Source organism: Saimiri boliviensis, chromosome 6, assembly GCF_048565385.1.
Source record: "Saimiri boliviensis isolate mSaiBol1 chromosome 6, mSaiBol1.pri, whole genome shotgun sequence".
Taxonomy (NCBI): Eukaryota; Metazoa; Chordata; class Mammalia; order Primates; family Cebidae; genus Saimiri; species Saimiri boliviensis.
In genome coordinates, this window is record NC_133454.1 from 101254836 (window position 1) to 101268329 (window position 13494).

Consider the following 13494-nt stretch of genomic DNA (forward strand, 5'->3'; position numbering starts at 1 on the left):
TCAAATGCATCCTGTAGAAAAATAATTAGTGTTACAGTCTTGAAGATTTATTTTCTAAAGTTGATACTGTGGGTTATTTTTGTGAACAGTCTGATATTTGGGACCTTTTTTTCTCAAAATAAACAAGTCCTTATTAAACCAGGAATTTGGAGGAAAAATAAAGAAGAAATTTTAAGTTGTTCAGTAGTCTGTACAGAGGTTGCCAAATGGCTTGCAAACTGAATCTGACTCTCTGCCTGTTTTTATAGTTTTATTGGAACACAGCCACATTGGTTCATTTGCATATTTCCATACAGTTGCTTCCCCACTACAGTAGCAGATTTGAGTAGTTCAACAGAGACCATATGACAAGCAAAACCTAAAATATTTACCTATAGCCCTAAAAGGTTGCTGGCCCCTATTTTTCTAGAACATAAAGCTGACTATAAGAAAAGAGGAAGGGATGATGAAAGACCTTGTATGCCACAATAAAGCTAAAAAGCTTGGGATCCTATAAGCAAATGAGAGGGATTTGGTGAAATTTGAATTTGAATTACAAGACATAATCCAGGCATAAACTGAGTCTGAACCTAAGTAGTGGCAGCAGGGATGGAGATGAGGGGACAGTGTTCAGAAATTCAGGATGTAATCTTGGCAGAACTTGAATGAATTAGTTGTTGGGGCTGTGGTTGAAGTTGATGTCCAAGATGGTTTCTTTTTTTTTTTCCCGAGGCACAGTTTTGCTCTTGTTGCCCAGACTGGAGTACAATGGCACAATCCTGGCTCACCACAACCTCACCTCCCGGGTTCAAGCAATTCTCCTGTCTCAGTCTCCCGAGTAGCTGGGATTAAAGGCATGTGCCACCACACCCAGCTAATTTTTTATTTTTAGTAGAGACAGGATTTCTCCATGTTGCTCAAGCTGGTCTTGAACTATTAACTTAAGGTGATCTGCCTGCCTTGGCCTCCCAAAGTACTGGGATTACAGGCGTGAGCCCCCCGTGCCCAACCAATATGGTTTCTAACATTGCAAGTATCATTGCTTGAGAGATTATCTTAGAAATTATCTGATTAGAAATTATCTGAAAGAAATTATTCAGTGCTGAAGTCTACTTTAAAGTTACTGTTTTTATTTTTTATTTTTTAAATTTTTTGAGTTAAGGTCTTACTCTGTTGCCTAGGCTGGACTGCAGTGAGGTGCAGTTATGACTCACTGTAGCCTCAACGTCCCAGGCTGAAGTGATCCTCCCACCTCATCCTCTCTAGTAGCTGGGACTACAGGTGGGCACCACCACAGCCAGCTAATTTTGTTGTTGTTGGTATTTTTTTGTATTTTTTTTTTTTTGGAGACGGAGTTTTGCTCTTGTTACCCAGGCTGGAGTGCAATGGCGCAATCTCGGCTCACCGCAAACTCCGCCTCCCGGGTTCAGGCAATTCTCCTGCCTCAGCCTCATGAGTAGCTGGGATTACAGGCACACACCACCATGACGGGGTTTCACCATGTTGACCAGGATGGTCTCGGTCTCTTGACCTCGTGATCCACCCGCCTCGGCCTCCCAAAGTGCTAGGATTACAGGTGTGAGCCACTGCGCCCGGCCTCAACCAGCTAATTTTTAAATGTTTATCTTTGTAGACACAGGGTCTCACTGTGTTACCCAGGCTGGTCTCAAACTCCTGGGCTCAAGCAATCCTCCCACTTTGGACTTCCAAAGTACTGGTATTATAGGCATGAGCCACTGTGCCCAGTCTAAATGTATTATTTTTTAATGTTATTTGTGGGCAAGTGCAGTGGTACACACCTATACTCCCAGCTACTTGGGAGGCTCAGGAGGAAGGATTGCTTGATCCCAGGAGTTCAACACCAACCTAGACAACACAGCGAGACCCTGTCTCTTTAAAAAATAAATAAATAAACAAAGCTATTTGTGAATGGTTGTTTAGAAATATTTACATCAGGCTGGGCACAGTGGCTCATGCCTGTAATCCCAGCACTTTGGGAAGACAAGGCAGGTGGATTACCTGACGTCAGGAGTTTGAGACCAGCCTGGCCAACACAGTGAAACCCCGTCTTGACTGAAAATACAAAAAAATAGCCAGGTATGGTGGCAAGCGCCTGTAATCCCAGCTACTCAGGAGGCTGAGGTAGGAGAATTGCTTGAACCCAGGTGGCAAAAGTTGAAAAAAATAAATACATACATCACAATATATAAGGAAATTCAGTGCCTCTAATATGTATAGAAGGCATTATTCATAATTTTTGCAGTTAGCAGTCATGCCTACTGCTTAGAATAAAAATGTTTGGGTTCTGAATTTGCTCTCGATAATAGTTTCATCAAATGACAAGATAAAATTTTTTTCCATTGGTAATTTGAGTGACCACTAGGTGTCACCAAAAGTTAAGCAAACATTTTTAGTGCCCTTTTTCTTGGTTTTGCATTCTCGGGCTAGGAAGTCAGATGTTGATAATAAACATAAATGTATAGGCTAGTGATTTTCAGACCCTTTGTTTCAGGACTCCAATGGAATCTTCAAACATGTTGAGGGTTCCAGATACTTTGGTTTTTGTGTGCTGAATCTATTGATATTTACTAAATACCAATTCAAACAAAGTTTTAAAATATTTATTTAAAATTAACCCATTACTTATTAATGTGAGTTTTTTTAAGACAATTACACTTTCCAAAACATTATTTAGTAAGATGAGTGCATATCTGTTTCTTCGTTGTTTGTTATTATATGTTTTTTTTTTTTTTTTTTTTTTTTTTTGAGACGGAGTTTCGCTCTTGTTGCCCAGGCTGGAGTGCAATGGCGCGATCTCCGCTCACCGCAACCTCCGCCTCCTGGGTTCAGGCAATTCTCCTGCCTCAGCCTCCTGAGTAGCTGGGATTACAGGCACGCGCCACCATGCCCAGCTAATTTTTTGTATTTTTAGTAGAGACGGGGTTTCACCATGTTGACCAGGATGGTCTCGATCTCTCGACCTCGTGATCCACCCGCCTCGGCCTCCCAAAGTGCTGGGATTACAGGCTTGAGCCACCGCGCCCGGCCTGTTATTATATGTTAATTTGGCTAAAGTATCAAGAATGTTCATACTTAACTAAGAAGGCAATTGTATGTAATTAGGAAAGGGAGGAAGATTTCAATTGCCTTCTCAGATACTTATGAACACTCCTGATACTGACAATTAGTAGTTTCTTGAGTTTTCATGCTATTACATTAAAATCTATTGGTTTGTCTTAACTTTTATATATCTCTCATCCATGAGTGTTTATATAACATTGTTCACTAGTCATGTGAAAATATTAGTTAGCTCAGTGGTACAGATCTTTCAATAATTTATTTTTTTCACACTTTGAAACCCTGTGGTTAAATATAAATTTGCCTTTTAACCATTTTTAAGTATACAATTTATTAGCATTAATTAAATACACAGAGATGAGGGTTGTAAAATGAAATACACAGAGGTGAGGGTTGTAGGGTTTTACAACCCTCACCTCTATTTCAAAAACTTTTATCGTCTCAAACAGAAACTGTAACCATTAAGCAACAACTACTGCTACTCTTTCCTCCATCTATTGGGAACCTCTGATCTACTTTTTGTGTCTGTGATTTTGCCCATTCTAAATATCTCATATAAGTGGAATTACACAATATTTTTCCTTTTGTGTCTGGCTTCTTTCACTTAGCAAAATGTTTTCAAGGTTCATCCATGTTAAAGGAGATACTAGAACTTCATTCCTTTTTATAGCTAAATAATATTCTGTTGTGTGTTTATACATTTTATTGATGGACATTTGGGTTATTTTCTCCTTTTGGCTAACTGAACAATTGCTGTAATCAACATTGGCATGCAAGTATCTAAGTTCCTACTTTCAATTTTGGAGGCATATACCTGAAGCAGAATTATTACTATTGTCACATACTAATCCAATGTTTAGCCTTTAGAGGAACCAACAAACTGTTTCTACATGGTTACACCATTTCATATTCCCACCAGGAAAGCATGATGTTTCCAATTTTTCCACATCATTGCTAACACTTGTTATTTTCTGTAATGTGTGTTTTTTAAAAGTCATCCTAGCAAGTGTGAAGTGGTATCTCATTGTGGTTTCAGTTTGAATTTCAGTTGAACATTTTTCCCATGCCCTTATTGGCCATTTCTGTATCTTCTTTGGAGAAATGTCTATTCAGATCCATTGCCCATTTTTTAACTGGGTTATTTGTCTTTTTGTTGTTAAGTTGTAGAGTTTTAAAAAATATATTCTGGATATTAAACCCTTAATTAGATATATAATTTGAAAATGTTTCTTCCCATTTTGTAGGTTATCTTTTTCACTTTCTTGATAATGTCCTTTGATGCACAAAAGCTTTAAATTCTGATGAAGCCTAATTTACCTATTTTCTTTCTTTTGTTGCTCAGCTTTTGTTCACATAGAATCCACTGCCAAATCCAAGGACATAAAGATTTACTCATATATTTTTTTCTAAGAGTTTTATGGTTCTAGTTCTTATGTTAAGGTATTTCATTTTACACTATCAAAAAATAATACTCATCAGTTCTATGAATGATGTCATTAATGAAGTCTTTAAAAATTGGGAAGCTGTTAAACTCACAGAGGGGATAGAAGATGTCCAGAATTCTAATTTTCACTTGAAATCTCAAATTTTATCATTGGCAACAAATACCGTCAATTGTTTTCCTTGAATAAACAGATTCTCTTAATTTATTTTTAAGAAAATGTCTGCCAAATACCCAAGTCTGGATATGCATAGTCTATATGTCAAGTCATTCTTTCAAATAAAAATGGTGTTTCTTGGAAGAAAGAGTAACTAGTTCAACTTGTAATTCAAACAACTGTATGGGTGTTCCTCCTGGTCATTCCCATTATACTTATACAGAAGTGCTTTATCTGTACCTGCTATTTCATCACACAGAATATTAAAAAGATGTCTGTTCTAGAAATTTCATAAAATTAATCATTTTTATTGCTTCAGCGAGGGCTATTATTTTATCTTTTTTTGACACAAGGTCTTACTCTGTCACCCAGACTGGAGTGAAGTGGTACAATCATGGCTCACCGTAACCTCAGTCTCCCAAGCTCAGCTGATCCTTCCACCTCAGTGTCCTGGGTAGCTGAGACTACAGGTGCATGTGTGCCACCATACCTGGCTAAGTATATTTATATTTTTTAGTAGAGGTGAGGTTTTGTCATGTTGCCAAGCTCTTTTTAAATTTTTTATTTTTAGAAACAGGCCTCACTCTGTCACCCAGGCTGGAGTGCAGTGGCTCAATCACGACAACCTCAAACTTCTGGCAAAGCAATCTTCTCACCTCAGTCCCCCAAGTAGCTAGGACTACAGGTATACACCACCATGCCCAGCTAATTTTAAAATTTTTTGTAGAGACTGGGTCTCACTATGTTGCCCAGGTTAGTCTTAAAATCCTGGCCACAAGCCATTGTCCTGCATGAGTCACCGCACCTGGCCCTCAAACTATCTGGTTGTTGGGGTTGTTTTTAATTAAGAGATGGGGTCTTTTTCTATCACCAGCAGGAGCAGAATGGCACCTTTTTAGCTCACTGTAGCCTCAAACTCCTGGGCCCAAACAATGCTCCCACCTCAGGCTCCCAAGTAGCTAAGACTGCAGACACATGCCCTCACACCTAGCTGATTTTTTAAAAATTTTTGTAGAGATGAGATCTTGCCATATTGCCTAGGCTGGTCTTGAATTTCTGGCCTCAAGCGATCCTCCCACCTTGGCCTCCCAAAGTGCTGATATTATAGGCATAAGCCACCATTCCCAGCCCCTAGGACTATTCCTAAGTGAAACTGCCTTTTTCTCCCTTCAAATACATGGCAGTGACATGACAAAGTCATGCAGATGATATTACTGCTAGTACAGTTTGTTGTCACTGCCTCTATTCGTGGTAAGGCACCATCAGTTTTACCCAGTATTAGTTTTATAAATGGCAATGCAGTGAGGAAAGTACATAATATCTTAATATTATTATGAAAACAGTTTTGATATCAGAGACCACTGAGAGGGTCTCGGGGTCCCCCCTGGGGTCCATGGACCATACTTTAAGAACTGCTGTTTAAAATTCATACACCTACTATAGGCCAGGCATGGTGGCTTACAGCTGATCTCAGCAGTTTCAGAGGCAGAGACAGGAGGATCACTTGAGGCTTAGAGTTAAAGAACAGCTTGGGCAACATAGTGAAAACCCATCTCTAAGAAAAGGGAAAAAAATACATATATAAATATGTGTGTGTGTGTGTGTGTGTGTGTGTGTCTGTATATATATATAAACACACACAATCAATCTCTCTCTCCCTCTCCCCCCACCACTGTATACCCCCAACATTAAAAATACTTTAAAAACTGCTATTTAAGGGTGTGACTTGATTATATATTTGAATACAAAAAGTCAAAATTGAAATTGAAACAACCTTTTTTTTTGACATGAGTCTTGCTGTATTGACCAGGCTGGTCTTGAACTCCTAGGCTCAGTCTTCCACCTCAGCCTGCCAAGTAGCTGGGACTACGGGCGTGCACCACTGTACCCAACAAGTTAATCTCATAGTTCTTCCCATTGGATTAGAATGAAATTTCCTCTGTGCACAGGCTGTGTTTACATAAAGACAATTTTTTTCTTTTCTTTATGAGGTAGGGTCTTTACTCTGTTTCCCAGGCTTGAGTGCAGTGGCGCTATCACAGCTCACTGCAGTCTCAACCTCCTGGGCTCAAGCAGTCCTCACGCCTCAGCCTCTCAAGTAGCTAGGAATACTGGTACATGCCACCACATGTGGCTAATTTATTTTATTTTTTAGTTAAAACAGTGTCCCATTATGTTGCCCAAGCTGGTCTCGAACTCCTGGGCTCAAGCAGTCCTCCCACCTTGGCCTCCCAAAGTGTTGGGATTACAGGCACGTGCCACTGCATCTGGCATACTTTAAAAATTTTTAATATGTCACAGGCAAGAATTTTATAGTAATTTATGTGTAGGAATACAAAGGAAATCTATGTATTACTCATACATTGGATGTCATATGATTTCTTTACTATTCAACATAGAGAAACCATCAAGACTAGAGTAGCACCACCTGGCAGCAGATGTCTGTGATGGGATCTTGCAGAAAACAAATAGTTTCTTACCCAGTCTACTTTTTCTGGTGTTGGGCTTCAGAATCACCTAGGAAGGGCCAAGCACAGTGGCTCACGCCTGTAATCCTAGCATTTTGGGAGACTGAGGCTGGCAGATCACCTGAGGTCTGGAGTTTGAGACCAGCCTGGCCAACATGGTAAAATCCCACCTCTAATAAAACTACGAGAAAAAAAAAAAAAAAGCTGGCCATAGCAGTGTGTGCCTGTAATCCCAGCTACTTGGGAGACTGAGGCAGGAGAATGACTTGAACCTGGGAGATGGAGGTAGCAGTGAGCAAAGATTGCACCATTTCACTCCAGCCTAGACTACAAGAGCAAAACTCTCAAAGAACACACATGCACACACATCACCTAGGAAGCCTTTTAAGAGTATAATACTTAAGCTTCATCACCACTACTACTACCAAAGATTCTGTTTTAGGAAGTCCAGCAACCTGGTTTTTTGTTCTATGGTTAACAAAGCTCTGCAGTGATTGCGATGTGCAAACCAGCTTTGAGAATCTCTGACCTTTTAAAGGTAAGGTGAGAAAGCCTTGAATTTGAAGAAATTGTATCTGCAATCTGCTTCTAGGATCTCATTATAGGGAAAAGTGTTTTTAAAATTGTCGGGAAGGAAAATTTAATATTGAACCCTTTCTCCCTCCCAGAATTTGATCCTCCAGCTCCCTTTGTCACTCGCTTTTTGAACACAAGAGCAATGAAGGAAACCTTTAAGAGCTACATGGAATTGCTTGTTAGCATTGCCTTGGACCCTGACACAATGCAAGCCTTAGAGAAGAGCAATGGTACAGTCTTCTAAGTAGTTCTTTCTTGATAGTACTTTCTGGAATTAAATAAATCTTGTCTGTTATATGTTTGTATGTGGCTTGTGTAATATATACCTATAAACTGTGAGTTAAATACATAGCATCTTAATTCTATAAAATGGTTATATATTTTCATGCATTGTCTGAATATTTAAACTTTTATTGCTTTCTCCTCATGGGAAAATTGTAAAGCTACTAACCAGTTTCTTCCAATTCTAGAACCTAATCATCCTCATAGTTTACTAAGTACTGGTATTACATGGAAGGTCTGTATGTCAATATATTCTATTTTCCAGTAATTGGAAAGATGAACCAGATAAAAGTGGCATAAAGATTAAAATCATATACTTGTATCTTTATTAGAAGATACATCATAGCAATTATTTTCTAATCAGTTATTATTAAACCAGTAAATGCATCGGGTTATACCAATTAACATATTCCTTTTAGTTATTTGAGAACTCTACATACTATTTTCCATAGCAGTTGTACTAATTTACATTCTCACCAGCAGTCCCACTAATTTACATTCTCACCAGTAGTCCCACAACTGAGTATCTACATAAAGGAAAATAAATCATACCAAAAAGATACCTGCACATGTATTATTGCAGCACACTTCACAACTATAAAGATATGGAATCAACCTATTCCATACCCACTTGTAAAGTGCCCATCAGCCTATGAGTGGATAAAGAAAATGTATTATATATATACCACAGAATACTATTCAGCCATAAAAAAGAGAAAAGTAATGTCTTTTGCAGCAACTTGGGTAAAACTGGAGGCCATTATTCTAACTGAAGTAACTCAGGAATGGAGAACCAGATATCACATGTTCTCACTTATAAGTGGGAGCTAAGCTATGGGTACACAAAGGCAGAGTGGTACAATGAACATTGGAGACTCAGAAGGGGAGAGGGTGAGAAGGGGGTAAGGGATGAAAAACTACCTACTGGGGTACAATGTACACTACTCGGGTGATGGATGCACTAAAATCCCAGACTTCACCACTATATAGTTTATCTATGTAACCAAAACTACCAGTATCCCTAAAGCTGTTGAAATTTTTTAAAAGATTTTTTTAAAGAAAAAAATAGAAGGTATAGTAAGAATATGGCATTATATTCTTACAGAACTACCATTGTATCTTATGGAACTACCAATGGTCCATCATTGCTAAAAATGTCATTATGCAGTGCATGATTATATACTGTTTTATTATGTTCACAGACTTAAACACATATTCTATTTTTTTTCTTTTTTCTTTTTTTTTTTTTTTTCCTGAGATGGAGTTTCACTCGTGTTACCCAGGCTGGAGTGCAATGGCGGGTGCGATCTCGGCTCACTGCAACCTCCGTCTCCTGGGTTCAAGCAATTCTCCTGCCTCAGCCTCCCGAGTAGCTGGGATTACAGGCAGGCGTCACCATGCCCAGCTAATTTTTGTATTTTTTTTGTTTGTTTGTTTGTTTTTTTGAGACAGAGTTTCGCTCTTGTTACCCAGGCTGGAGTGCAAATGGCGCGATCTCGGCTCACCGCAACCTCCGCCTCCTGGGTTCAGGCAATTCTCCTGCCTCAGCCTCCTGAGTAGCTGGGATGACAGGCACGCGCCACCATGCCCAGCTAATTTTTTGTATTTTTAGTAGAGACGGGGTTTCACTATGTTGACCGGGATGGTCTCGATCTCTTGACCTCGTGATCCACCCGCCTCGGCCTCCCAAAGTGCTGGGATTACAGGCTTGAGCCACCGCGCCTGGCCCAATTTTTGTATTTTTAGTAGAGACGGGGTTTCACCATGTTGACCAGGATGGTCTCGATCTCTTGACCTCGTGATCCACCCGCCTCGGCCTCCCAAAGTGCTGGGATTACAAGGCGTGAGCCACCGTGCCCGGCCCTACACATATTCTATTTTAACCTTAAAGCAACTTAGCAATTTTGTGGATTAAGACAGGTTCAGAAAGGTTAAATGACTTGCTTAAGGGCCAAAAACTTGAAAATGGCAGAGAAATGATTAAAAGGAAAAGTCTTCTAATTTCTGGTCCAGTGCTTTTCTTACCACATAATCAGAGACAGTAACCTGTATATCAGTCATTTTGGAGTCATGTGGAGCTGGAAGGGATTTTAGATATTACCCAGTCTAAAACATTTATTTTTGTAAACTAAAGTTCAAAAGACATTAAAGTTAGGGAACAAATTAAAGGTTGAAGAACCATGATTAAAACTCAGTTAATCCCAGGTCAGCATTTTTGGTATTAAATGTTAAATTCCTTGCATCATAAAATATGCCTCTCTTTGTAATAGTCATTTCTGGTTATATGTTTTTTTTTTTAATTGTTTATCAGTATTCTCTGATTTTTCTCTTACATAAGGGGAGAAAAATATTTAAGGTTATTATTTTTAAGTTATAAATGTTTAAAACTTATTTTTGCAGAATGTAAATACAGTATTAGAACAGATTTAATTACTAATAGAAAGACTATGTAAACAATCATTTTACTTAGCTGTGAAGTTTGTGACCTGGATTCTGGGGATTTTTTTTTTCCAGAAATGTCATTAGAGGCAGTTAGTATTATAAAATATAATTAGTATGCTGACAAATTAAGAGTCTAATAATCTAAAATGTTTAATGCTGTACCAAAACTAATTATATTCTAAAAGTGCTTTTCTTAATGGGGCTCAAAATTCAGAGTGATAAAATTGAAAACCAAAAGCTTTGAATAGGAATCTTTGTCATAATTTTACTCTTCCCTTTTTTTCTAAAATAACTATTTATATTCATATTTTTGGTACCGAGTTTTGATCATTTTTCTTCCCCTGCTTTTTCTTTGCTTCAAATTAAAGTGACTTAATATCACTTTGTCGAGTTTTGTTAGATCAGTTAGTATTTTGTACTATGATTGTTCAGATTGTTCAGAGGGTAAATGAGGTCTCTAGAAATTAGGCAGTTTGCCCATTGGTCATATAGCTGCCACATATCAGTTGTATTCAGTTAAAATCCACTTCTGGGTTATCCAGCAGTTCTAGTTCAGCTAAAACCCAGGACTTTGGATCTTCATACAGTGCTCATGCCATCACCATACTGACCTGCCTCTTTCTCACTTGCTATTATAAATCTACTTTTCAAGTTAACCTTTGTTCAGAAAGCTTCATGTACAATGTTTTGCAATCAATATTTTACATATGCTAATGAATTTAGTGTCTTTTGATATATGTTTTGAGAAAAAGTTTCATTTTTAAAAAAGTATTGATAGTTTATCCTGTTAAATTATGATGTTGTTTCAGATGAGCTACTTTTACCTCATATGAAAAAAATAGATGGCATGCTAAATGATAACCGAAAGAGACTTCTTTTGAATCTTCATTTGGATCAATCATTCAAGGTATTTCCTTCTGATGACTTATTAGCAAAACTCAATGGCAATCATAGTCTTAAGTATAATAGGAAGGAAAATTTATGAAAATCATTCACTTACAAAATTTTTCACTAAGAATTTGATTTTTATTTATTGTAAGTCCATTTAGTTTGTCTTTTGTGTTAATCATTTGCTTTTCTCCACTTATATCCACTTTTTAGGCATTTACAGTTATCTATTATAGCATCTACAAAATAATTTCCAAATGTTCTCTGAAAGTATTTCCTTTAAACTACTGTATTTTAATCTTGTTTTTCTTGTAACACTTTTCAAAATTTTCATGTTTCATCTGTAATTAAAATTAGCTTTTCCTTAGCACAGTTATCAAAATCCCCCTTACTTCGTTTATTCAGTATCAGAGGAAACAGTGATTTTTATAATGAAGGAGGGAATTAAATAATGGCCATAATAGTAAAACAAAAGCTTACAATTTGTAGTTGCTATAAAATAAAGTAAATTTTGCTGTGTTGTGTGCTGTTTAATGTAATACCTCCCCAGCTCTGTCTAAGGCAGAATATTAACTGCCTCCCTGTAAACCATTTAAACTTATTCACCCCACAGTCTTAGCAAAGTTCTCAGGCATCTAAAAGTTCCTGTGTTTCTTGAACACCAGCTGCAAGGTAACAAAGCAAAGAGGCTCAAAACTGCAAAATGTGTTTCTCAAAATGCTGCTTTTCAAATGTAAAGTGAATCACAAAACAAGTCACAAGTTAATTAACTGTTCTTTGTTCTGGCTTCTGTAAAACCTGCCTCGCTTTGTCATCCAGTACCACCTAGATGCGTAAAAGGGCACCCCATTTTCTTTGTCCTTTGCTCAAAATTAAAAAGCAATTCTGCTAAGGCGGTAATCACATTAAATAAAATCCTCCTGCAACCCCTATCGGTTTCTCCAGATCTCTAATTTCTCGCTACAATGAGGGTAGGAAATATGTGTAATTCTGTTAATATATATCTTGTCAATATAAACTGGTTTTGGTGTTATCAGAAATATAGAAAAAAGCTAATCTAAACTTAGATAATTATCATAGAAGCTACTTAAAGTTTAAAAATGTTCTAGCCTCTTTTTTTTGAGATGGAGTCTCACTCTGTTACCCAGGCTGCAGTGCAGTGGCACGACCTTGGCTCGCTGCATCCTTTGCCTCCCGAGTTCAAGCGATTCTACACCTCAGCCTCCTAAGTAGCTGGGACTACAGGTGTCCGTCACCACGCCTGGCTAATTTTTGTATTTTTAGTAGAGACGGGATTTCACCATGCTGGCTAGTCTGGTCTTGAACTCCTGACCTCAGATAATCCATCCACCTCAGCCTCCCAAAGTGTTGAGATTACAGGCATGAGCCACCGTGCCCAACTGAGCTTTTTTTTTTTCAGTTGGAGAAAAAGCACGCAAATTTATTAACATGCACATGGTAGAGAATCACAGAGTGATTACTCCCTAGCTTTATTCAAAGTAGAATATCACATTGAGAACCATTTGATTATATCTACCTTGGGGAACATTTTTTAATTGATGGTAAAAATATTATACATTTGTTTAACTTTTTCACATCCCTATTTTATGTGAACTCCATGTAAAAGTAAATATTGACTTCAATTAGGTGAAAATGGAGACCATTAGATTGAGTTCAAAATTAAATGACACTAAGCTATCGTACTAGTCATCTATTCTTCACTGCCATGTACTTGCAGGAGGATAAAAAAAATTAGAAGCTAGTAAAAAATCCAGTACTAAGAATGTGGTCTCCTGACTTTTAGTCCAGTTTTTGTTTTTGAGATGGAGTATTGTTCTGTCCCCAAGGCTGAAGTGCAGTGGCGCGATCTTGGCTTACTGCAATCTCCACCTCCTAAATTCAAGAGTTTCTCCTGCCTCAGCCTCCCAAGTAGCTGGGACCACAAGCGTGCATCACCCACATCCAGCTAATTTTTGCATATTCAGTAGAGACGGGGTTTTACCATGTTGGTCAGGCTGGTCTCGAACTCCTGACTTCAAGTGATCTACCTGCTTCTGCCTTCCAAAATGCAGGGATTTACAGGTGTGAACCACGGCGCCTGGCCCTAGTCCAGTGTTTTCTACTTAACTGCTGCCTTCAAATAAATGGAATACCATATTTTGTGGAGACAAAGGAACACTTTT

General features: G+C 38.1%; 1 protein-coding gene across 2 annotated transcripts in view; it reads left to right on the forward strand.

Annotated features, from left to right (window-relative positions):
- Window positions 1–13494, forward strand: part of QSER1 (glutamine and serine rich 1) — a 90073-nt gene that overhangs the window by 66584 nt on the left and 9995 nt on the right. For both annotated transcript variants that reach the window (XM_074401286.1, XM_010333173.3), the window contains exons 9-10: window positions 7792–7929; window positions 11233–11330. In XM_074401286.1, the coding sequence (XP_074257387.1) occupies window positions 7792–7929; window positions 11233–11330 (236 nt within the window). The remainder of the gene's footprint in view (window positions 1–7791; window positions 7930–11232; window positions 11331–13494) is intronic.